We start from the raw sequence: 26,827 nt of genomic DNA on the forward strand, positions 1-26,827 counted from the left end.
ACACAAGGGGCGGGTGGGTGGTCAGGGGACACCTGGCAGAGGAGGTGCTGGGACCTGCCCACCCAGGTCAGAGCGGAAAGGCCCGCCAGCTGGGACACCTTCTCAGCAGGATGAATGGGCACAATGACCAGTTCCACGTGCCCCTGTCCGTCCTGGCTCCTGACTCACTGGTGACTCATGATTTCCCTGTGAAGCATCAGAGGCTAACATTGCTCCCCCCGCCCCCCGAAGAACCTCAGGGGGAAAGGGAAGTGGGTTCATCCCCAGGGTTCGCCCATGGGGCCCTTCATTTGGGCAACAGAGAGGATGCCGAGTGAGGGCCTCCTGAGGAAGAAGAGGAACGGCTACTCCTCAGGCGGGTCCCCACGCTCTCCGTGCCCAGAGGGGAGAGGAGGAGGGGCAGAGCACGTGGCAGGCCTGTTGATGGGAGGGTCCACAGGCAGCAGAGGGCTGGCTTCTTTGAGAGACCCCGGCCTGCGACCAGGGTGCTGGTGAGCAGACGAAGCCGCCCCCCTCCGGTTCTAAGGCCTGTGGCTACTAGTAAGTGGCTGGGGCAGGGCCCCGGGGGAGTCCAGAGCTGGCAGTGTCAGGGTGGGGCAGGGAGGGTGCACACGGGGGCACACAGCCGGGGGAAGGGTCCAGAGGGAGAAACTGGACAAGCTCCAGGGACCACCTCACCACCCCCTGCCTCTGTACCCCAGAGGAACCGGGGCCCCTCCCCCCAGGCCAACCTCCAAACAGTCCAGCTCCCTGGCCTGACATCCCAGACCTGCAGTGCCTGCCCAACCTCCCCTGGGGGCCAGAGTCACACGCGTGGGCACCCAGACCATGCACTAATGCCAGGCCCCTTCCAGCTACTCTTTGTTAAATAGTTAGTCAACATTGATTTCAAGGAGGCGCACACACCAGCCTTCCAGCTCTCCTCGGCGCTCGGGCCCGAACTGTGATGTTACCTGGCTACTCACCTCCCTGATTACTGTCTCCTCTGAAACCTACAAGATGTATAGTCTACGCCACACAATTATGAATGTATTTGAACTGTCTGACGTATTTTTCATATTTGTCTCTTTCAGTGTTCTGGAAGTTCCTCAAAGACATGAATCACAGCTAATAATTCTTTAGTAGCATTCCCTCTTCCCGGACACAAAGCTGAATGCTCCTTGATGTTTAGAGAAAAGCTTTGGGACTCCCTTTGTACGCTTCCATTCATTCAACAATTAATGCCAGGCACTGTGCTAGTTCCTGGGAATTCAGGGATGAATAACACATCTCTTACAAGGGCCTTACAAGCTGTGTGACCTTATACAAGTCACTCACCCTCTCTGAGTATTAAATGAGGATGATCATATCTGTTTAACAGGACTATGGTGAGGATTAAATGAAATAATCCTCATTCAGGATTATCTGCTCAGGTCAGAGCCTGGCTCATAATCTCTTATTGAATGTTAATAATTAATATTTTTACCTGATGAATCTGTATGTGTGTGAGGGTGGGGGGCGGGGGGAGGCAGCGGAATCCCTACACATAAGATTAAGGGCTAAATTAGAGAATTACTGGGTGAGAGATTATTAAATAAGAAGTGAATGGGCCTGGATAAGTCAAAGAGGAGAAGCCAGATCCTCTAAGAGGTAAACATTTCCAGAAAGCACAAATGTCAAAAAGAAAAAGACTAGAAAGAAATGGGCAAAGGAATAGAGTGAGAGGGCAGCACTGTGTCCCTGGGAGACACTGGGGAAGGGACCAGAAGCTACTATCTACCACTAAAGCAGGCTGGGCACACAGCAGGCCCGGGTCAGGACTAGAGTGAGCAAGCAAGGCTCCCAGGGTACAAAGGAGGGCGGCCCCATCTCGGACTCATTTTGACATCAGTTTGACATGCTTGTCAGGATCAGCACCCAAGAGGGAGCCTCCTTCAATTTTGTCCCCTTGGTGCCTTGCTGCCTCCCCCTCGTCCCAGCCCTGCAGTAGGTACTCGGTAAAAGCTTGCTCTGACCAGCAAAACTGTTGTTCGGACAGCACAGGACACACCCCAGGTGGCTGTCAGCTCAGCTCCTTCCTCCTCTCTAGGGCACCTTCCCCCTCCGGACCCACTCCTGCATCCATCCTCCGTCCCACGGTCCCCATCTCCGGGGCGGTGCCTGTTCCTCCGGGCCGTGGGACTGAAGTCTCTGTCCCTGGTGAGGGGGCATTGGCTTGGCGATGACAGCACTTTGAATACATACTTTGGACACAGCACCAAGTCAGGTTGTACTTTTCCTTGACCCAGTTTCTTAACCTCAAGTCTCAGGCCGGCACCAGCCTCACGCAGGCAGCCCAGATCGGCGCCCGGGAGGCGCAGGAGAGGAAGGTGAGGGGAGACAGCACACCGCACCGGAGAGTCCGCTCTGCGAAGGCGGACCAACGCCCAGCTCAGCTCCTGGCCTGTGCAGCCACACAGAAAGCAAGAGGGCAGCGCCGTGCGGAGGTGCTGAGTCCGGGCAGCACGGCACTAGGAAGCCCGAGCCCGAAGGACACTGTGGGCTGGGAACCCGAGGAGAAGCAGGATTGGACTGGCAGAGAGGCGGCTGGGAAGGCACGCAGTGGGGACACTGGGTGGGTAAAGGCACAGCCTCAGGACAGCCGTGCTGTGGGTCCGAGACCCCTGGCTGAAAGCAGCGATGCTCTCCTTAAAGAGTGGGGCTCAGGCCCAGACTGAGCCCAGGAGTGAGACTTGTGTTTGGGGAGGAGGAGGGGATGAGGCACTTCCATTTCCTGAAACATGGCAGATGGAAAAAGCCTCGGTGGCAGGTGCCCCTTCCAGGTGCAAGGGGCTCTCTGGCCCCTCTGGGAACCTAGGAATCGTGTCTCAGGGGAGGAGAGTCAACTGGGCCAAGGTCACACCCTCTTCCAGAGGCAGCCCACATCCAGTGACTGAAAACTCAATACAGAGGCATGAAGACCCGGCTGCGGGGCTCCCTATGGGGTGGCCAGGGCCTTCGCGGGGACCGCACGTGGCTCAGTTTCTCCCTTGGCCCAGCCTCCCTCTCCAGGTGTAGATTCAAGAACACATCTTACTCAGCATGCTGCTCGCGTCTCTGGTTGAGGGTCTGCTTTCCAGGAACCCCCTCTGCAACATCCCCACTAAAACACTGACAGAACGATTAAAGTGTGTATCGATGTCTTCCTAAACGGATGAATAATCTGGCAAGGAACGAGTAGTAGATGAGTTCTAAGCCAGTAGCTGCCTTAGGGATCTGCCAATCCCCATAATTCATGCCTTCCTTTTAAAGGCCATTATATTATTATAACAAGCAAGTACTAACCCAATGGAAGCTGTCTCACTATATTATATTAGACAAAACGTCTCAAAGCATTACTAGAAATAAAGTCACTATATTATAATAAAAGATTCAGCTCATTAGGAAGACGATAGATCTAAACTAGTATGCATCTAATCATATCACTCCAATCTGCACAATGTAAAAGCTGATAGGAGAAACTGATAAATCCACTATCATGGAGGAAGATTCCATCACACATCTTTTAAAAATTGATAGATCAAGCAGAACAAACAGAAAACATCAATAAGGATACAGAAGAATCACATTTTTAAAGTATACACAAAATAGTTACAAAAATCAACCACCTACTAGACCACAAAGCAAATCTCAATAAATTTTCAAGGATCAACATTATAAATACCATGTTGTACTACTACAATGCATTTGGGTTAAAAATTCAGCCCTAGCCAATTTGGCTCAGTGGGTAGAGCGTGGGTCTGCAGACCAAAGGGTCTCGGGTTTGATTCTGGTCAAGAGTATGAACCTTGGTTGCAGGCTCCTCCCAGGCCTGATCCCTGGTCAGGGCTCATGCAGGAGGCAACCAATTGATGTGTTTCTCTCACATTGATGTCTCTCTGTCTTCCCCTCTTCCTCCACTCTCTCTCTCTAAAAAAAAAAAAAAGATCAATGGAAAAATATCCTTGAGTGAGGATTAACAACAACAAAAATATATATAAGTAAAAAAAGAAAGTATTTGGAAATTTTAGAGCATTTCTAAACTTATGAGTGAGAAAATAATAGAAATTAGAAAATACTTAAAATTCAAAATAATGAAAGTACTTCTTGTAGTTATTATGTGCATGACCTTGAACAATTACTTAGCCTCACTGTGCCTTAGTTTCCTCACCTATAAAATGAGAGCAGTAATTGTATCTATTACTTGTTAGAATTCACTTGGACCAGGACCTGGCATGTAGTAATGCAATATAATTCTGAGTTGTTATCATCATCATCATCACCTCAAAATTGAATGGCAATAACTAGAGAACTATTTAGAGGAAATAGCATAACCTTACAAATTTACATTAGAAAATAATAAAGACTGAAAATTAGAGAGATAAGCATCCAACTTAAGAAGTCAGAAGGAGAACCTGGCTCAGGGTCAGGGTGGCTCGATGAAGTACTAACCAATGGTGAGGCCAAGTGCTGCCGTGTGGGTAGGGCCACACGTGGGAGAGGTGAGAGGAGGCGGTGCCACATCTCTGCACCTCTGCTGCCGCCTCCTTTAGTTCTGGATGTGCCCTACCCCAACCTTATCCTTCCCTCAAGGACCCACTCAGGTTCCACCTCCTCCAGGAAGCCTACCCTGACTACTTCAGTGCAGTGGTGTCTCCCTCCTCAGACATTTCAACACTTGCTCCATAGCTGTCTCGTATGGTCATTTTGTTTCCCCAAACAGAATTCAACCCCCCTGAACACCAGGACTACATCGTTCTGGTGCCCTTCCAGAATCAGGCACACATATAGGCTTTGCTTGCTCGATTGGATTCATCAGGTCCCTGGAGTAAGGCCCGGGGAGGTGGCGTCTGAGACTTAGGGGCCCAGGGGCCCTGTGTGAGGGAGGATGAGAACAACTGGAATGCCCACTGAACCCCGAGCAGCTAGCCCATCCACCCAGGACCAGGGAGGGCTTGCCGGAGCAAGCAGTGGCAGCTGAGTTGACATTTGCCACCGTCACTGATATTCTCCCACTTTTGGTAAGGCAGCAGGGATGCCTGCAGCCCCTTCGGTTCTGGGTTCTGGGTAGGTGCCAGCAGGGGGCAGGAACCCAGAGCCACCCTGCTGAGGAACAAGTGCAGCAGGGGAGGGCTGCAGCAGGCCATGTGGGGCCCCTCCGTCCTTGAATACGGACATGGTTAGGGGGAGGAAAGCAGGCCCAATGGGCTCCAACAAGCCAGGAAATTCTCGGGAAATGTCCTTTAAAGCCACAGCACCATGCCCCTCCACCGCCTCCCACCAGGAAGAACACTGCCTCGGACAGGCCGGAGCAGTGGCCGTCTGGAAGCAAATGTCCAGACAAGCGACCTCCCAGGCCCAGCCCTGGGACATGGAAGGAGGTGGCTGGCTTTCCTACCCGCACCAGGGTCTCCGCAGCAACCTCGCTCTCCCAAATGATGCAAGAGAACAACTGTTGTATTACTTGGAAGTTTAGGGGAGAAATGGGATGTTTACAGAGCGAGAGAGGCGTTTTGTTTTCTCTCAGCCTGGGGGAGGGGCAGTGAGCGTGGGGAGACACTGGCAGGAAAGGAGAAACCTCCCGCAGAAAGGCGAGGTGGGCTCTGTGCGAAAGAGGTTCTGAGAGGGGCTGGTCCCTCGGCGCTCGCTCTTCCGGGCCCTGAGACCAGGCGGAGTAACTAACCCTAAGCTTCCCTCCTCGGCGGGCAGGGCAGAGCGGGCGGAGGAACCGAGGCTGGGCCTCAGTCTCGGAGTCTGCTCTTTCCCTTAATGGAGTTTGCTGGTGGAATTGGGGGGGGGGGGGCGGTTCGGGGGGAGGATGCAGAGCCCTAGGAAGGGAGAGTTAACTCCTGGGGCAGGTCTGACCTTCTGCGGAAGGATGAGAAAGGACCATCTGTTTCCGAAGGGTCAGGCTGTGGGTTTCACAGATCCAGAGGTTTCGAAGTTCACCCTCCCTGCCGCATCGCATCAGCCCACTCTCACCCGACGCCCCTGGGGGAGGGAGGGATACGCTTCTCTCCCGAGGGTCCCCGCCAGGTCAGTGCTCGCCAGGGAATCCACTCCGGCTTCGAGCCTCCCTCTCCCGGGAGCCCCCCCTCCAACCACATGGCACGGCACTGTAGATTTGGGGGACACCCATCTGGCCCCTGCGGCCGCTCAGGACAGTCAAATGGATTTACTGTCAAGCGTGGCCACGCCGAATTCTAACCTGTCCCCCCATTCCGCACAACAGAACAAAGTTGCTGAGCCCCTCGGGCCGCGCTGGGCAGGCGCTCTCTTCTGGCTGGGAGGAGAGATGCGCTCTGGAGCACCACCGCGGCCAAAGCCCAAGGTAACGCGGAGGTGCCCGGGGCTAAGCGCAAACCCCACGGTCACCCACCCCCGGACGCCCGGCCGGACGCCGCAGACGCCACCGGGCTCGCCCGCGGGCTCCACGCACTCCCACCCGCGCGCGCACTTCCTCACCTCTTGATGTAGTTCCTGCCATATAAGATCTGTTGCAGCAAAGTCACCAGGGCGAAGGCGCAGATGAAGATGAAGAGCAAAGTTCGGTTCCCCAGCAAATCCCTGTTCACCGAGGGGTCTGCGTAGCGCATCCTGGCGGCCGCTCGCGCGCGGCGGGGCGTGGCAGGCACTGGCGCCGGGGGTCCCCGCAATCACGCGCGGGGCCCGGGGGCGGGGGGTGCACAGGACCGACTAGGCAGCCAGGCGGGTGAGGACTTCTTGGGGCAAAGTTTCCGGCTGGCGTAGCGGGCATAGGGGGCAACCGAGCATCGCCAGCACCGGGGCAGCGGGCAGGGCAGCGCTGGCTGCAGGGAGCTCGGCTGCGCCCGGGCCTTCCCCCCACTGCCTTCACCTCCACGCGCCGGTGCCCGGCATCTGCCGATTTCCCGGCGAGGGGCAGCTCCTGGTGCCCCAGGCGCAGGACGGCCCCTCCCGCGGAGGTGGCGGCCAATGAGGAGCGGGGCCCGGGCGCCGTCCGCCCGTGCGGCTCGGAGCGCGGCGCACCGCCCCCTCTGGTCGGGCCGGATCGCGGTTACCGTGCGCGGTGCCCGGCTCGGGAGGGCCAGGTCGGGTCCCCGCAGCGAGGGAGCGCGAAGGTTGGCCTTCCGTCCTGCGGATGGGGAAGTGGGGGACAGGACGCCCGGACAGTCTGGCTGTCGGGTGGTGCAGAGGGGGAGCCGGGTTTGAATAGTAGAATTTAAAAAAAAAAAAAAAAAAACGGGGCAGGAAAGGAAAGGGAGGCCGAGCTGCGGCGCTGGGCTCGCTGGAGGGGAACATTTGCATGCGGCGCGCCGGGCACTGAGTCACCGCGCGGCCCCGGCCTCGCGCTCCCGGGGAGATTTCTCCGGAGGATGCGGAGCAAGGTCAGCCGGGCAGCCCTTCAAGGACGCGCGCGGCTCCTGCATGCTGATGGCCCCCGGCGCCCAACTCCTGCGAGGAGGAAATCCAGGGGGCACTCGCCTCCTCTCCCTCCCGACTGCAGCTCTTGGCTGTTCATCAAAGACCTTGTTGTCACCGAGACACTGGGACCTTGTCTCGTCGCTGGAACCACTCGTAAATCTTAGGTCAGGCAGCTGGCCGCCTTCGAGTACCACAGTCCCCAAAGCGCTGGGCAGCCCCTAAGTAGAAAGGTTTGTACTTCAAGAGTGCACACCAGGGAAAATAAACACAAATGCGATGTCAAGACGTGCCTCTCCAGAAATCCTAACCCCTGAATGCGCTCCCCTTTCCTCCCACGGCCTCCTCCCCACCCGGCCCCACGCAAGCGACAGCCCTGTCATCCCGACACGCAGCCTCCCCCGCGCCTGGGGGTCACGTGCCCGCGGGGCGTCGCCACTGAGCCCTGGCTGGAAGATTCCAGGGCGCCCCTTCCCAGAGCCTCTGGGGAGAGGGAGGGTGTTCTAGAGTCAGGTCAGGGATTCAACTCTGAGAGCATCAAGAAGAAGAACTTTGGTGGAGAAGTGCCCAGACTCCAATGCTCTGGCCTTGGCATTTAATAGTTTCCTCTTTTTTTAAAAAAATATATATATGTATTTTTATTGACTTCAGCGGGGGGGGGGGGGGGGAGAGAGAGAGAGAGAAACATCAATGATGAGAATCATTAATGGGCTGCCTCCTGCACATCACACACTGGGGAGGGAGCCTGCAACCCAGGCATGTGCCCTGACCAGGAATCAAATGGTGATCTCCTGGTTCATAGGTCAATGCTCAACCACTGAGCCTCACTGGCCGGGCCAGATAGAGTTTTTAACTAAAAAAATAAGACATAAACATTTATATGGTCCATTATTATAATAAACCTGATATTTGTTTGTGCCTTACACATCAAAAAGTGCTTGCTTTTGCATGTATTAGTTCATTAGCGCCTCCTAGCCTCTGGCTGACCCCATTTTACAGTGGAAAGGATCAACGCTCTAGCTGCCCAAAGTAGCTCTCCTACCAAGAAGTCTTTGGAGTCAGAGATGTGGCTCTTTCTCCCATGCACACAGGCAGGGCTGGCTCCCTGGGGGAGGGACCAGTGCCTACTCTTCACCCCACTCTTTGCTTAATGGTCCACTCTTGCTGTCTTCCAATTCATGATAAGATTTTTGAACAAGGAGGCCCTCACTTCACTTTGCCCTGGGCGACACAAATTAAGTGGCAGGTCCCACACACAGGTCCCAGTTGGCAGAGTTCCCATTTTTTACCCCGCTGGCCCTCACCTGCAGAGTTCATGAGTACCATCATCATCTCTCCAGGCAAGGTACCCTTGTTTCTTTATTTTCCTCCTTATTCTCCACCCTCATCAGGTACCCACAGCTGTGTTTTCATAAGCTGAACACACCCATGTAACCAGGACAAAGACCAAGAAACAAAAACATTATCAGCCCCCTGCCCCAAACTCCCTCCTTTCTTCTTCTAGTTACCATGGACTCAATGGTAACTACTATTTGACTTCTAGCTCCAAAGATCAGTGCTTCCTGTTCCTGTACTTTATACAAATGGCATCGTGCATTATATATACTTTCATATCTGACTTTTGTTCACCACCCATTGTGAGATTCATGCACATGTGGTGTGTGACAGGCAGAGTTTTCTAGGAATGCCCCCCAGATTCCATCAGCCTCTCTTGTACACACATCTTCTCGAACATCTGTCAACCGGACATTCATCTAGGTGCTGCTGTAACGTCCTTTTGCAGATGTAATTAAGGCCCAGTGTTTGAGGAGATTGTTCTCAATGGACCTGATCACATGAACCCGTTGCTTTTCTGGGAGAAAGAGAGTCGAAGTATGAGAGGGATGAACACAGGGGAAGTTCTACATTGTTGGCTTCAAAGACAGAGGGATCTACACGGCAAGAGATGCTGCTGGCCTCCAAGAGCCTAGACAGGCCCCTGGCCCACAGCCAGCAAGGAAAGGAGAGCCAGTCCTCCAATCACAAAAGACCCTGAATTCTGCCAACAACCTGGATGAGCTTGGAAGAGGACTGTGGATGAAAAAGGGCCACATACTAACCCTGGCAAGCTCAGGGGAGGCCTGCGTGGGGCCTTACAGGCTCAGAGACCGAAAGGAACCACATAGGATGGTCTGAAGATAAAGATTCCTAACTAAAAGTGAGCCACGGCACAGTCACATCCTAGGCCTGCTACTTCCTTGACAAAAATAAATCTTTATTTTGTCTATTGTCTTTTTGCACCTAAGAATGTCAGAGTAATTTCCTTTTCCAGAACTCTCAGGGTACACCCTCCACACCAGAGAGGCCACAGGACCCCTCCTTGTTATCTTGTTCCCCCAAATACCACCTCTATGTGCTGTAAATATTGTTAACTATCCTATACCCACCAATGTAAGAGAAATATTTATCGCTTCATTTTACTCTACCACCAATGGATTTCATGTATCCCCCCTTACATCTCCTTCTTTGATTCTAATAGATAAAGTAAGCTGTAAAACGGCCATTCTCTGGAGCATTTTGCTTCCTGGCAATTGACTCAAATAAAACTCATAAAAAAATTCTCTACAGGTTTGGACTTTCATACTTTGATAGGATCCTGAGATCCAGCCACCCACACCTTAACTTCATCCCATGAGGCCCTCAGCAGAGAACCTAGCTACATAGTGCCCAGATTTAAGGCCTACACACCTGTGAGCTGGACAATGTGTTTTATTGTCAGCCCTAATTTTGTCGTTTGTAGTCTGTGGTCATTTGTTTTTAGAGATAGAACACTAGCCTATGTGTTACAGTTTAGATAGGGTATAGATACAGTTGGAGTATGTTCCATCTTATTGCTGTATAGTGTGCCACTGTCGGACTGCACATAACTTCTTCACCCATTCTTCTGTTGATGGACACTTGGGTAGTTCCTGCCATGAACTTCCAGTGCATGTCTTTTGCTGGGTATTGGTATTTAGAAGTGAAATTTCTGGGTCATAGAATGTGCGTATGTTCAGCTTTAGTGACTACTACCAAACAGTTTTCCAAAATATAAGTTATTTTTCCAGACTTGCCATGACCTAATCAGAACTGGTCCCCACCCTCACCAACACGATCATTAACTGGCTAGTCTAATCGCAAAAAGCCCACTGAGCCACGAGCCAAAATAGCCCAGGGAAAGTAACAGCTTTGAACCCTGGCACTGACTCTCCTCCACGGCCAGGTCAACCACACGAGTTAGCGGTGAAGAAGACGGACGCTGACATTCGCGCAGTTAGAACCTCGCGGCCGTCCGCAGGGTGGGGTGGATTTGGATCACTTGCTTCTCTGCAAACCATCAGCACTGTCCGGCGCACCTCTGCTGACGCTGCCCTTCTAATCCTGAGGGGGTTTTAAATCTGTCTTCACAGCAAGTCAAAGAAGCATCTTACTCAACATGCACACAAACACCAGCATCTGGGGTGGGTCAGACCCCAAGATCTTGAAACATGGAGGTCTGTCATCCCCGTTGTTGCTGTTCACATGGATCTGGTTCCATTTCAAGCCGAAAGCATATTCTGATTGTAGAACTGCAGCAAACACTCAGCAAGCCTTGCAAACAAAAGGAGTAAACACATGCCTAAGCGATCGCAACACCAGAGTCAGCGAACACCATTTTTACATCCTGATTGCCAGGAGTGGGGACAGCTGCGTCATTGTTTCAAACACACACTCGCGCACAATTAAGCCAAGAACACATGTCGACACTGGCACAAGCTGCTCAATTGCTGATAACTGATGGGCATTGCTCACGCTGTGCGCACTGTCTCCGATATAAAATGGAAAGACTTCTTTTTAACCAAGACCTCCGAGGTTTCTGCTGGTTGAAGGAAGCCAGGTTTTGTGTCAGATGGCCAGATTATGCAAGTGACAGCCCACCCACGTATTCAAGGAGTTTGTGATAAGTACATCCTGCTGTTCTTGTGCCTCTTTATATTTGCGTTAACAAGGCAAGCTTCAAGAGGCTGACTTCTGGGGTGGGGACGCTTTGCCTGTGATGAGTGGGTTTTGCAGCCACTAAACAGAAATGCCCCTTGACAACCCCATAATCCAGAGAGCCAGGGTTTGCCATGGCCTGGTCAACTGCAGACACTGGACTCTACTTCATCAGCCTTGTGTTCAATAAGTTATTATTACCGAGTAGAACTGTAATTTAAACCCTTGTTCCGTTGCCTTATGAAGCACCAATTGTGTTCTGAATAACATTAAATAATCTTGAACATGGCTATGAAGTCACCTTTGGCCTGCACGTCTCCAACCTGAGAAACATCCTCCTCTGTTTTTTCCTCCTTTCTATTTATATATTTACTTATTTATTTTTAATTTTCTTTTTCTGTTTTTATTTCATTTTTCAATTATAGTTGACATTCAATATTATTTTATATTAGTTTCACATCCTCCTCTGTCTTAGCAACACCTCCCAAATATTCTTCTCCTGCATTTGCCCCAATCGATCCAGTTTGTTTCAAAGGGTAAAGATATTATTATTATTATTAATCCCTAATGGTTTATGCATCCAATGCATCCAATGGTTTATGCATCCAATGCATCCAATGGTTTATGCATCCAGTCTTTTTGCAGTGCAGAAAGATGCATGTCCACCATGGGTATGTCAGACTCCCACAGGTAGCCAGCAACAGCAACACTTTAAAATAATGTCACTCGGAACACATTTAGATGACATGGTGGCCAAAATGGACCTGGAGTCTCCTTCGCTCACTGTCAAGGCCGAGCCCTGAGTTAGAAACACTGGGATCAGGTTCTGCCCTTCAAGGAAAAACACTGACAAATTCAACCAAGAGAATATTTGTCATTTCTGACCCAGTGTCAGCCCTGGACATGTTCAGGTGGTGGCCTGTACAATGCTAGCATTTCCAGAGAATGCCCTATAAACACAGCTGCTCAGAAATGCTTACTGCTCCCTGCGTACCTGAGAAGGGAGAGGGGAGGAGAGTTCCCCTATGACCATCCTCATCTAAAGCACCAGGGGAGGTTCCCAGCGCTAGGGCCATGGCCACAGCCAAGCATGTGTCATTTCACCAAAAGGACCCGCCCTCCTAGGTTCTAAATAAAAGCTCCCGGCGTTCGGTAGACGTGGTGGGGGTGTCAACTGAGGGATTACGTGCCAAGGAGACGAGGACCAGCAAGCCATCGTCTATGCCCTTCAAGGAGTTTGCAGCGCAGTGAAGAAGGCAGGCAGACAATACCCTATAGCGGGGTAAGTATTCCCAAGTCTAACCCAAATTAGGGGAGGGGAGGTGGGCAGAATGGTAAGGAAGGTGACCTGAATTGTGATGGGTAAGGACAGCCAGCCGGGTGAAGGAGTGGGGTGAGGTGTGCTGGGCAGAGGGGGAAATGTGGGCAATGGTTGTCAAGGGAAGGCGTAGCATAGTCGGCTCAGCGTGGCTAGAGAGAGGCGGCTGGGTGGGTGGGCAGGCGCCCGGAGCATGGGGAGCTGGGACTTTATCCAGGGATCCATTCCTTGCAAGATGTTAAGTTGGGAAACGATATGATCAGATGTGCATTTTAGATAAATCAGTCTGCAGGCTGGTAGGGAAGAGTGAGGGAGAAATGACGGAAAAGGCATGGATGTAACGGTTTATCTTTCTTTTCTCTGAGAGATCTGACCCCTCCCTGCTGCCACAGCCTCCCACCCCACGGGGGTCTCATTATGGTACCAACAACCTGAGAGTGAACTCCCTGCCTCCTTCCAGGGGAGAGGCCAGGAGGACAGGCCGAGGGTCACTGCCTTACGAAACCTGGCGCTGTGGTAAGTGCTTCGGCACGCAATCCGTTTGCTATTCATGGAAATCCCGTGAAGCGTGGCCACCCAGGGCCGGCCCCCTGAGCACTGGTGGCCTCGGGGCTTGTCTCCGGCTCACTTTTTTTGCGAGTGGGCACCTGAGAAGAGAGAGGGGATGAGTGTCCCACTATGATCTGGGGTTCCCCCTGCTCCACAGGTTCCTGGTGCAAAAGCACCCTTTTCTCCCTCCCTTTGAAAACCCTGCTGCTGGGAAAGCTTCCGATAGCTTGCATGTGTATTCTGGTGTTCCCTATGAGGAGCAATTTAACTGAAGCCTCTCCCTTCTGTGCCCGCATTCTGCCTGAACACCCTAAAAACAGATCATCGGCCACAGTGTGGTCACCAAGACGCCAGCCTAGCTTGCTATGTTGTGGGTTTGCCCAAACTGTCATTACTGACAGGTCAGGTAGGCAGTGCCGTACCCCAGAGACCAGCAAGCTTTTCTGGAAAGGGCCAGACAGTAAATTCTGCCGGCTTTGGGGGCATACGGTGTCTGCTGCATAGGACTCTGATGTTGCAGTGAAAGTACACATCACACAGAAACAAATGGGCGTGAGCAGAATTGGCCCACACCGTGTGATGCACAGAGCTACCCACTGACCTAAACAGTCCCAGGAAAAGGCATTCCCATGTTCAGGCATTATGTCTGCAAAGGCCTAGTAAACCATAACATGGTAATCCATTATCCACTGTCAGTGTGTTAGCACAGATCCTTTATCTTTGAAGGTGCAGCCTGGAGATCACGGGATGATGTTTCCACCCATGAAGTGCCCTCCATGTTTGACCAGCTGTCTCACCATACATGCCCCTGGCCACCAGGGACTACTGAGCATAAGTATGGGTTGTGTTCCTTGTGTCCAGAATTCTTGTGTCCTGAAGATCAGTGTGTCAATTAAAATCTTTTGACTAAAGTAACAGGAGCTGTAGAGAAACTTATTTTCCCACATATCAGGAAAACTAGAGGGAGGGTGGGTCCCACAATTGGCTAATCAGTATTTCTAGAACCCTGGTTCTTTCCATTCTCTGCTCTACCATCTAAAGTATAGGCCTCTGGCCCTAACTGGTTTGGCTCAGTGGATAGAGCGTCGGCCTGTGGACTGAAAGATCCTGGGTTCGATTCCGGTCAAGGGCACATGCCTGGGTTGCAGGTTCAATCTCCAGTGGGGGCCGTGCAGGAGGCAGTCAATCAGTGATTCTCTCTCATCATTGATGTTTCTATCTCACTCTCACTCTCCATTCCTCTCTGAAATAAATAAAATATATTTTTTTAAATAAATAAATAAAGTATAGGCTTCTGCCCTGGCCAGGTGGCTCAGTTGGTGAGAGCATTGTCCCATATACTGAAAGGTTGTGGGTTCAATTCCCAGTCAGGGCATATGCCCAGGTTGCAGGCTCGATCCCCAGTAGGGGCATGCAGGAGGCAGCTGATTAATGATTCTCTCTCATCGTTGATGTTTCTATCTCCCTCTCCCTCTCTCTTCCTTTCTGAAATCAACAAAAATAAATAAATAATAAAAGAGCAGCCCTTTTTCCCATGCATTTACCCTTTCCTCTTTTTAACGGAGCACAGATGCTGTGATGGAGTAGTGCTGATGACAGAGAAATGAGGGAGTGAGGACATGTGCCCTTCAGCACCCCAGAAACATTTCAGAACCATGTACAGGGTCACCATGGCCCTGTCCTCTGCCCGTCCCCCAAAATGCAAGTTCACGCACACATTCCATCCCCCCCCGCACACACACACACACACATACCAAGCTCATTAAGAAGCCAGGCAACAGGTCAGCCAACTTACAAGTGTGGAAATAGATGGTTTGTTGTCTGAAAGCCTGTTTGGCTGCACAGGCTGTGGCAGGCTGGAGGGAGCGGCTGACAGTGCCCTGAGTGGGGGCGGTCCTGCAGAATGCAGGGAGATGCAGGACCGGGAGTGAGGAGGGGACCTGCTTTAGGACACAGCATTGTGAGCTCGGGAGAGACCTCGAACTCACTGCTGTCCTCACAGGCACCCTGCACCATACAATACTCTCGCTTAAAGTAGGAGTCTGTGAAGGTTAAACGTAAAAATGTAAGAGCATTTTGTAAACGATAAAGTTATCCATGTCGAAGGTAAACAGCATGATTTACTATGGCCTGACATAGAAGGAGTGATTTCACAAATGGTGAGTCTCAACAAGTGTAAGTCGGTGGTCGGGCGTCCCGTCAGCGCTTGGCTACTCCACGTGCCCGGGGCTGACTCTCCAGCATCCCCACAGAAGCCAGACCAGGGTCTGCCCACCTCACTGTCCTCCCACCAAACTCTCTCATCTCCTTAATACACGCCTGCAGCTGACCTTCAGGAAGTCTGAAGGTTAACTGTCCGAAGGTTGCCTGTGAGCCTAAAGCTAACCAAGGAACTATGAAACACTGGAAAGAGCACAGCCCTACAAGTCAGAAACCTAATTCCAGGTCTGGCTCTGCCGCTAACCGGCCTTCTGAATTCAGGCCTGATTAACCTATTGGCAACCTTGGGCTTTTAGCCTATAAAATAAAGAGGGATGTGGTTCTTACTTTTCCCCAGCATAGAAAACTTGGCTTCAAAGCAAAAGGGAGCCCCGTGTCCTCTGTCCTCCCCTCATCCCCCTTCTTGGCCTAAATGGCAGCCCCTAGGCCCCATCTCAGAATGTGAGGCCTTGAAAACCACTGGGCTGAATGAGCCCCCGAGGTCCCATTCATCTTTAAAATTCTCTAACTCAGCCTCTACGTCTAAGATAATGACTTCATGCTAATATGCTGTACTCCTTCCTCGACTCGTTTGTGTTTGAGGAGGAATTCTCACGGCTAGATAACCTTATAAACGTGGAATTTCAGGCACCACATATGTGAAGAGGTGATTGGCAACTCCCTGGACCCCATAAAATCATTCCACTTGAGTTATCCATTCAGCTTTCATGTGGGGCCTTAATGTCCGGAGGTGGTTAATGGGATTTTTCCTGGGGGTGAGTGACCCCTTGGCTTTTCGACTTGGAGCTTGTCAAAGGGTGGGTTCCCATCTGATCCTTGGTTAACCATGAGGCCCAAGGAGGACAAGCAAAGGCCACCGTGTCGCTCATGGCGGGAACAGGAATTAAAATCAGGTTCAGCTCTGAGGAACAGGAATCTCCCAAATGACAAGATGTAGCAGAGACACATTTTTTCTCTGTCATATAACAGATGTTCTAAGGGAAGCAATCCAAGGTTAGGGAGTGGCTCCATTTGAAAAAGTCTTTGAAAATCTGGGCTCCTTCTAGCTCATTACTCCACCATCCCAAGGAGGTAGCTCTTGTCCTTGTGTTACAAAGTAGAAACCAGAGCTCCAGCCATCACATCTGAAGTCCAGTTAACGAGATAGAGGAAGGTTAACTGTCTGAAGGTTGCCTGTGAGCCTAAAGCTAACCAAGGATCCATGAAACACTGGAAAGAGCACAGCCCTAAAGAGATAAAGAAAGGTTGCTCTTTCTCCCTCTAAGAACATTCCCTGAAGCCTCAGCTAACACTGCTGCTCACATCTCATTGGCTAACCTAAGTCCTGTAGTCGATCTAGATTCAAGGGAAGCTGAAGAACCGAGTCTTCTAGCTGGGCAGGAGCAGGAGGGCCTGTGACCAACGGTGGCTCCCAGGTCAGGAGCGATTCAACCACAGGAGGGTCAGCAATTCCCCGAATTTCAGTTCTGGGATCTGCATGTGGACCCGGACTCTTGGGAATCTTACCCGGATAGCTTCAGATGCTTCAAGGTAACGTTTAATGTCATCTGAATAGATGCAGATGACAGCTGCATATGCGATAGTATGAGTATGAACTTTAAAAATACTTTTGGACTCCATAACTGTATGATGCAAAGTTCCTTTTTTAAAAACCTTTTCTGAAAGTGTAACATATGCACAGAAAAGTGCACAAATCACGGCGTGCAGCTCCACGAATTATCACAACGTGAAGCCACCCATGTAACGACCGCGAAGAAAAAAGCAAGAGCCGGCCTGGCGCTCCTCCCGAGCTGATGTGCCACCTGAGGCCCTTCCCTTGTGTCCACTTTCCCCCCAACTCTGCCCTCGCCCCATCTTCTCTTCTGTGCACCTCCCTTCCCAGGCCTCCCAGATACCCCGGGGGAGGTGGCAATTCTTTGAGGCTGTTTGACCTTCTGGCGCAGAGAAAATAGCATGACCTTTGGAGCTAGACTCACCAAGATCCAGATCTCAGCTCTTCTGAATCTGGGCAAGAGATGTAGCTTCTCTAACACCGACCCCACGCGCTGTCCTGAAGGTCAAATCTGCTGGTTCTTGTCCTTCCCACAAGAACCTGGGTACGCTGGGCCCTGTGAGGCATGTTCTTTCCATTTCACAGATCCACAGCACGATGCCCCCCGAGATGAAATGCCTTGTCCGGCATCACCCTGCACATCACCGGCAGAGTGCAGGACGAGAGGCTGGGCCAGTACATGACCTGGCACTGCCCCCTCCTGGCCCAGAGGTGCTGCGACCCGAAGAGAGCCTGGACCTGCCTGCAGCCCGTGGCCATCCAGACGTTTGTAGGCCCCGGGGTGCCTGGTTCTTCATCAGACTCACTGACATCCTAATACTTGCCTCAGCCTCACCAGAAGTTTTCCTAAACAGACACACAGATGCCAACCTTATGACGCTTGCTAATAAAAACTCCCTTAGCAGGATTGGGTTCCAGTGGAGTCTAATAATAACTGCAGACCCAAAGCAGTAAACAGCTGGCCGTGCAACGCGAGGGTGGGACCCCCCGGGAGCAGACAGGATGCGAACAGTCAGAGCCAAGCGGCGTGGGCAGCCGGGGCAGGGACAGGGCCCGGAGCTGGCCAACAGGGCTCCTGGCAGGACGAGGAGGGCAGTGAACCTGCTAGCAAGGCTGGGGCAGGTGCTGCCATCATCCAACAAATACTGTTAGACAATGACCGGGTACAGGTGCCGGGTGATTCATGGGCAGAGGAAAACACTGCGCCTTCCCGAGATGCTCAGGCATTTCATTAGAAGGGTTGGGTCTTTTCTTATATTAGAAACGTAACACTGGGGAGAGAGGCCCGGGGACGTGCCCAGCGTGATGACCAGAGGACAAGGGTGGGAGGCCTCCCTGGGAGGCCGTGTGGCCAGCCTGTGGCTTCCCCTTGTCCGCCTGGAAGCCCCTCCTCACCTCGCTCCGCTCTGTCTCAGGCCCTTACCTTGTCCACGAAGCCCCCAAACAGCAACAGTCCTGAGGGCTCACCAGGGCCGGGCACTGTGCCAAGTGCTCATTCATCTTCACAGTCTTCCAAGCCAGGAACTACCCTGTGGTCCTGCGCACCAGGACACTGAGGCACAAAACCTTGGGAAACTTGCTGAGGTGACACGGCGTGAGAGGTGGAAATGGGATGTGAACCCAGGGCGACGGCATCAGACCCAGTCTATCCCACGCTGCGGGGTGCTGGCTCCCTAGACTCCCGTGCTGTCTTCCAAGACTCTGAACCCCAGAGATGTCCAGATCTCAGCTCCTCCACACCCTGTCAAGGCTCCCGTCACCACTGTCCCACCCTCTCCTCGCCCTGGTCTGGCGGCGCTGCCTCCCCGCCAACCTCACCTCGGCCACCATGCTGGGGGGTTTGAACATCCATCCAGAGGATGCAGCCACCAGCCAGCGCGCAGGCCTTCGCCGCTCTTGCTTGCCCGCTGGTGCGACCAGCGCGGTGCCAGGCAGGAGAGGGGCGTGGCTAAGAGCTTGGGCCCTGGAGTCACGGGCCTGGGTTCTAATGCCAACCCCGCCAGGGACCAGACTTGTCCCCGCGGTGAAGTTTCCTGGCCCCTCTGAGCCTCGGGTTCTTTATGAAATAGGCTAATCCGAGAAACCCCCTTCCAGCGCCACGTGAGGAGTGCGGCTGGGCGCGCCAGTTACTCAGAAGGGAGCGGGCCGCGGCGGAAACATGTAGGAAATTTTAGCACCTACGCGGCCACGTCTTGTCAAGCAAACGCTGAAACCGCAAAATCAGAAATCTCACTTTCTAACCACAGCGTTCTGTTTTCCATCCGTCAAGACCTCCTGCCCCCACCAGGCTACTCCGCTGTGTTTGCCCAGGACTGGAGCCCCCATTCTCGTGTGCCGGCCACCTCCTGGCTTCTCCTCCCTCCCTGTTTTGTGAAGACCTCCTGGCCAATCACTTCACTGACATCCTTATAATTGCCCCCACTTCCCCTGCACTTGGTCTGTTTCTGTTAGGATTAGGTCCAGTGGCAAATAATAATAATAATAACAATAATAATAATAATAATAAAACAGTCGTTAGAATCGTAGGGTCTATTTCTCTCACACCTAAAAAAGAAAACAAACACAAAAACCCTCCAGAGTTAGCCTGCCCGGAGGTGGGATGGTGGCGGTCAGGGCATCAGGGACCACGCTCCGCTGCTCTTGCTGCTCACTCATTTTCAGCGCGTTGTCTCGGAGGCCAGGAGAGCCGTCCGAGCTCAGCCATGGTGCCTGCTTTCCAGACAGCACGATGGTGGAAGGGAGCGGAGGGAAGGACAAAGCGGAGAGCCCCAGCAGTCTGCCCTACTATTTACACCTTTTCCTCTCAGCCAGAACCTAATCACAGAGCCACGCCAGTCCCTGCTTCCTTCCTGCCCCAAATAAGAGGGAGATGTCCAACGGACAGCCACTGATGACTCGCCGTGGCTCCTACACCCAGGCTGTCCCCTCTGCCGGAGAAACCACCACCACGTGCTGACAGGCAACCCTGCAGACACGTGGCTTCCAGCCACGGAGCCCCCACTCCATGTCCTCTCTCCTGCAGGCCCCGTGGCCATGATTCCCAGTGTTCAGTCCCTTTCCTGTAACTCTTCCCACCTTGTTCCTGGCAGAAGGTCTTGCCTCCATCTCCCTCTCATCTCCCTTAGGCCCTCTCTCAATCCTCCGAAGCTGCACCAGCTCCAGCCAGGGTGGCTGACGCCCTGGCAAGAGCAGGCCGGCTCTTCCGATTCCCACAATAAACCTTAGCGCCGAGCTGAGCGCCCATCAACAGAAATAAACAGATGAGCGCCAAGGCGCTAATAGCTCACAGCTCCATCTGTATGCACTCCCCGCCATGGTTTGTTTTCCACCTGAGCCTTCGACGATGTTTCACTGCAAAGGGGGCGCCTCCGGGGAAGTGGAGGCCCGAGCAGCCGGGCTGGGGCTGTCAGGGACAGTGGGCCCCAGCAGCCCTCCAGTCCTTCCTCACAGCAGCTGATGGGCCTCAGAACGGAGCCCAGCTCCCCGGAGAAAGACAGAATCCTCTGGCTCCGTCAGCCCCACCTCTCAGCCGCTTATCCCGGTCCCACTGGCACAGGGCCACTGGGCACACCATCTGCCTCCGAAAAGAGGAAAAATGACTGGAGGGAGGATGCCAGCATTTCTCCACATTCAGGGGACGGGGTCCATAGTCTTATGAAAATGAACGCTCGGCCTTCATGGGTGCTCATGAAGAACAGTCTGGGTGTGGGTGGCCCTGGGTTACGGGAGGACTGAGGTAGGCACCCCATAATGCATGGAGAAGCTGAGAAGGGCTGGCACTCATTCAAAGCCCATCCTGTCTCTGCACAGAGCTGGGTGGTCTGGTCTCAGGGCCCTCAGCACCCACCCTCCTGTGCTCCCATCGAGGCTCCCGCGGGTGTGGGCCCGGAAACCACTCAGGAGCGAAGGGGTTCCTACCTGGTGTGAAAAGTCTGACTTAGAGTTGCTATAAAAAGCAGAAATAACAGCTGTGCCTCGTCGTCAGTGTTCGTGCTCCCTGCTTCCTGTCACACTCATCTTGCAAGTTCTACTCATTTTCACATTTCCCCCCGTCACTTCCTCCCTCCAATGTGAATTATACTTAAAATATGGATGCCACTCCTTATTTTATGAACTCTGAATGAATGCTAGCCCTTCTGCAGCTTGGTAGCCCGGAGGCAGCTGCTCCAGAATGAGGACTGCGCCCCGAGAAGCCCCAGGTGACCACTCCCCCCATGGCCTCCCCGAAGACTCTGCAGCCAGAGGTGGCGCTGAGTGCGGAGCCTGGGGACCTGGGGACCGCCTCCCACCTCAGAGGCTGGGGTGACCTTGGACACTTCGCTAAGCACCAGTTGGTCAGCAGAGCAAGAGGCCTGGGAACAGCACCGGGCCAGAGGTAGGACCTGGGTTCTAGTCCAATATATGCTGTCCGAGTGCCCGTCTCCTCTGGGTCTGAGTCCTCGTCTGTAAAACAAGGGTGTGTGAGAGCCCTTCCCATGTGGGGTCCAGGCCTGGAGCCTCAGCGCTCAGTCCTGCCTCCCAAATCTCCCTCCTCTCCATCCCTCGCCAGGTAGGCTTGCCAGTGGCTTAGTGAGCTGCCTGTTTATGCCAGGCTGGTCGAATGTAGTAGACTCAGACTGTTCCCCCAGCCTCCCGTCAGCCCCCACAGTCCATTCTGCACCCCGCCACCGGCCTGCTCAATGCTGGTCTCACTGTCTGATGGGCCAGTCACTCTCCACTGCGCTCAACTCCTCAGCAAGGATGATCGCCGTCTCACTCCATGGCTCTCAACTTCACTCACAGATATTTACTGAACACCTGCTATGTGCCAAGGAGCTCAGAATACAGAAATAAGCCTTCAAGACTCGGTTTAATTGGGGCCCCCCCACCCCAAAAAAGCTTTCCCTCACTCCACCCCCTCATGCTCACCTGCAGGGTGAGCTCATCACCTCCTCCTGTGTGTGCAAGCTGCTATACCCGACCAGATTGTGAGAGTGCTGAGAACAGCAACCTCTCTCTCCTGCATGGCTCTACCAGGAAAGTTATGTTCAGTTAATGTTTGCTGAGTGCGATGGTTAATTTTGTATCCATTTGGCGAACCCACGGTACCCAGATATTTGGTCAAACACCATTCTAGATGTTTCAGTGAAGGGATTTTTAAAGAAGAGATTAACATTTAAACCAGCAGGCTTTGAATAAAGCAGATTACTCTTCATAAGGAGGGTAGGCCTCATCCAATCAACTGAAGGAACTAAGGTAGTATTAATTGCGGTGATTCAGAACTGCTTGCCTTTTCTTGCAGATGAGGCAGCGTGGTAAGTACATGAGTCAGTGATGTTCAGACTCCCCTTCAAAACCATAGGTTTCCAGCGCCCACCATCTCTCACCTGCGCCGCACCTCTTCGTCTGCTTACAAGGTTTCATTTGAAAGAATGAAGAGAATAGGGCCAGGGGCAAGGGTAGAAAGAATTTGCAAACAGTGGGCATGAAACATACGTGGGCATGAAACGTTAAGTCCAGGTTAGATAAACGTGTGGCTCTGATTAAACCTTCTGCAACTCTGAGAAAGCAGCACCATCAGAGGGAACCAGCGTGACTGGTATTATAAAGCCTCCGTCATTAAAACAGTGTGGTAGTGACACCTGAATGGACAAATCACTAATGAGACAGAACAGAAAGCACAGAAATAGACCAAAACATGTACAGAAATTTGCCGAACAGCGAAGGTGGCTTAGCAGATAGCAGGACAACAGCTGCTCTGAATTAGGAGATGTTCCTTGACAGGGAGACAAACGAGAAATCGCCAAATTCTTGAAGGAGGTAGGCTCTGAATGGGGACCTTGCTCTCCCTCTACCCATGATTTTGGGTCTGCTGCTGAGCCAAAATTAAATACACTATAACTGAGTTCCTTTCTAAATTCAGACAGTTTTGGGTAGCTGAGCTTCAGGCCGAGTTCCTGCTTCATTAAGCCTCTATCACCAAAAAACTCTTCTGATCCACTCCCTCCTCCCCCAACCCCCCTCACACACACACTCTGCCCTCCCCCCCACCCCCCACTACCCCAGGGCCAGCTGCTCCTGGGCAGTGATGCTGAGGATCTCCAAAGGCCAAGACCCAGGCAGATATCAGAGAAAGCAGCTGTGTGTGTGTGGCCACTGCTGCGCTTGGCTCCTGGCCCCTGAATTCTGACCGGCCTGGGAGGTGTCTTGGGCATTACACTTTTTAAAACTCCCTCAGTGTTTCCAATGTGACGCTAAGGATGAGAATGGCCGCTTTAAGTAGCAAGGTATCTTTCTTTCCACAGACTCTGGTAAGTCATTGTCTGATGCATGAGTAAGAGCATATAAAACTAAAAGTACCTTTAAGCTACGATGCTGCCTAAACGTTATCCCAGTGCTGTAGTCGGCAAACTCGTTAGTCAACCGAGCCAAATATCAACAGTACGACGATTGAAATTTCCTTTGAGAACCAAATTTTTTAAACTTAAACTTCTTTTAATGCCACTTCTTCAAAATAGACTTGCCCAGGCCGTGGTATTTTGTGGAAGAGCCACACTCAAGGGGCCAAAGAGCCGCATGTGGCTCGCGAGCCGCAGTTTGCCGACCACTGTCCTAGTGTCATCAGAGCCTTCAGGATGGGGACAGAGGGAGACTGTGGTCTCATCTCTGGGGATGCTCACATTTGTGCTGGGGCACAGGGTGAGGCCTTCGATGGCAAATGTTGATTTCAGATTGACCTACCTCCTCCATGTTTTTTCTAACAGCTCTAACTGCTACAATCTAACACATACGTTGCCTTCTCTCCTGGGTGTTCTAGGTGAGTGAACAGGATTCATGAGCAAAGCATCAGCCCTGCTGCCTAGCCTGACTGGGAGACTTGTTCCTTCCCCTGCTTCCCTCTCCACAACCCTCTTTCCCCAGAAGGCACAGGCAGCGAGTTTGGGAATGGCCATCTATTCCATTTCTGCATCTCAATGTTAAACACACTGCTTAGCTCTTTACACTGCCTTGTGAATCACCTGTTAAAAGTATATCTTTGATAGCCAAGAATTTTTAAATATATTTTATTGATTTCAGAGAGGAAGGGAAAGGGAAAGACAGAAACATCGATGATAGACAATCATTGGTCGGCTGCCTCCTGCATGCCCCACACTGGAGATCAAGCCCGAAACACAGGCATGTGCCCTTGACTGGAATGGAACCTGGGCCCCTTCAGTCCGCAGGCCGACGCTCTAGCCACTGAGCCAAACCAGCGAGGGCACCACATGTTGTTTCTTCATCTACCACTTGGTAGACACCAGGACAGTTTCCATCTTTTGGCTATTATGAAGAATGCTGCTACGGGCATTTGTGTACATGTATACTTTTTACTCTTTTTCTATGTACTTTGGATTTAACTTCTCCATTTTTTTTCTAGTTTCCTAAAGTGAAAGCTTAGATTATTGAGTTCAGATATTCTTCTTTTCCAATGTACACATTCAATGCTAAAATGTCCTCTAAGCCAGCCATTTTCAACCTTTTTCATCGCAAGGCACACATTCCCAGCTCCTGCCCCTGTAAGACCTTGGAGTCCAGGTCAGTCCACGAACTTCCTCCCAACTTGCAGCACCTTTCACCACTATCACTGGTGAACACCTGCTACTCAGATATTAAATGATTTCCACAGACAGCGTCAAATACAGTTATCCACCTTTTTTTTTTTTTCATTCACCGATATTTATTGAGCACCTACTACGCAGCATGTTAGGCTCTGGGACGCAAGTGAAATAAAACATCAGCCCTGCCCTCATGGAGCTTACAGTCTCGTAGGGGAAACACACAGTATGCAATGAACCAATACATAAACACCACTTGTAACAAGCGCCATACAGGACATACATAAACAGAGTGCTGCGATAAAGATAGTCAGAAAACACCCACTTTTTAGACAGAATGATCAGGAAAGGTCTCTCTGGTTTGATGCCTGGCTCCCCACTATCAAGCTGCTAGACCTTAGGCAAGTCACTTACCCTCAGATTCTATTTCCACGTTTACAAAATGGAAATCATCACGCCAAACTCAAGAAATGCTCATCACTGCTAATGACTGAGAACTCCTCGCTGACTTCTATTTACAAGGCCTTTTGTTTCTTAGAAATGATGATAGAAAAGGAGGCAAGTACCACCTCTTGACCTCTGTGGAATGTGAGCACAGACCACACTGGAGAGAGCTGCAAACTACGGTAGCACTTCAGGTGACAACCAAATTGTCATGGCAGGGCAGGGAAGAGAACAACGAAAAGGTCGAGATGCCACTGAGCATGGCTCAGGGAGGAGAGAGGATAGGTGGTCAACTGGGAGGGACTAGGATATCCACAGAATGAAGACCAATGAAGATGAAATGGGGGACAAGGGAAATCTGCACTTCTTGAAAGACAGCGGCAAAACATGGAGTGCTTCCTTTCTGAAACCTCATGGTTGATATCCAACTCATCACCGTCCCCCTACAGACCAATGGCCATGCTCACTGCCTCCCGTCTCTAACAGCACCATTACCCTGGTTGCTCAGGCTTGAGAAATGGACTCAGCCTTACTCCCATGCCTGCACACGGAATCTTGAGTATTCCTTTGAAACGGCTCCAGTATCCACTCCCTTCCATGTCTGAAATCAGTTCTCAGAATTATGTCTAGATTCTCATGTCCACCTCCTAAATAGTGTACCCAATTAATGCCATTTTAGCTCTGTCAGAGAGAGGGCTTTGGGTTTGAGCTATTTCAGACTCCCAAGTCCACTGCAAAACATACCTAACCACGTTTCTTCATTTGTAAAAGAGGGACACTACCACTTCCCTCTGAACAGCTATTGTAAGGAATGAGACTTTTTTGTCAAGTTCTGAACACACTGTTAGGTAAGAATTCTTGATTTTTGATAACTTGACTATAAGCCCTCTGCAGTCTGCGACCAGATCGTTTATACTATTGCCTTCTTCATACTTACAAAACATACTGAATAAACATGCATTGAGTAGTTCCAAAATAAGAAGATGTTCTATCTTCTAACACAAGAGTTAAGCTTTGAGATTCTAAAGTAAGCTTTAAAAGCCACTCAGAAATAAAAAGCAGATGGGAAATAATCAATGTGGTATACCCATCAAGAAAATAACACACCTTAAATACCTGAAGCTAGCAATGTTTTTCTTTCCCCACAGCTGCCTTTAGAACACCAAGATCTGATTGGAAACATAAAAGAATGCCAAGTAAAATAGGCAAAGCCTGGCCAGCTGTTGTTGCCACATTTCCAGTTTGGGTTGGACTGCCTTTGGCTCGGGAGATCCTACTGGCTTTGGGGAGCTCAGAAAGGCCAACATGGAGCCTACAGGAAGAAGAAAAAAGAGCTGGCTACTAAGGGCTGGCCCTAGGCACAGTATTTTTAAAGTGTCGATATTTTCTAAGACTGGAAAGTGTAGCCTGGCAATGGGCTACTTCACAGTGAAAAACAACAACAAAACTCTGTGAAAAACCATTGGGATATCTACATACAGGTGTTTCTGGAACATGTCAGATATGTTTGTTACTGAGACAGCTCAGGAAAATCTCCAATTACCTCCAAAATCAGTTAGCCTAGCTCATCCAGGTCAGGGAGGCAGAGCGTCTTAGTTCAGATATCTGCATAGAGATAAATCGTGCATGTTCTTGGAAAATACAGTCAGATAGCTCTTCTCACACCACATGGTTGGGGTGGAAATTAGTACATCCACTTGGTAAGGTCACATGAAGCAAGAACTACAAAAGTGTTTATACCCTTGACCCAAAAATTCACCTTTAGGAATTTTTCCTAAG

The 26,827-nt window shown here is 51.5% G+C and overlaps 1 protein-coding gene across 3 annotated transcripts in view; it reads right to left on the reverse strand.

The window, feature by feature from the left end:
• Positions 1-6,593, reverse strand: part of ST8SIA5 (ST8 alpha-N-acetyl-neuraminide alpha-2,8-sialyltransferase 5) — a 42,444-nt gene extending 35,851 nt beyond the window's left edge. For all 3 annotated transcript variants that reach the window (XM_054724199.1, XM_008157954.3, XM_028135938.2), the window contains exon 1: positions 6,463-6,593. In XM_054724199.1, coding sequence (XP_054580174.1) covers positions 6,463-6,593 — 131 coding nt within the window. The remainder of the gene's footprint in view (positions 1-6,462) is intronic.
• Positions 6,594-26,827: the final 20,234 nt, after the last annotated feature.

Source organism: Eptesicus fuscus, chromosome 12 (assembly GCF_027574615.1).
Source record: "Eptesicus fuscus isolate TK198812 chromosome 12, DD_ASM_mEF_20220401, whole genome shotgun sequence".
In the NCBI taxonomy this organism is placed as follows: Eukaryota; Metazoa; Chordata; class Mammalia; order Chiroptera; family Vespertilionidae; genus Eptesicus; species Eptesicus fuscus.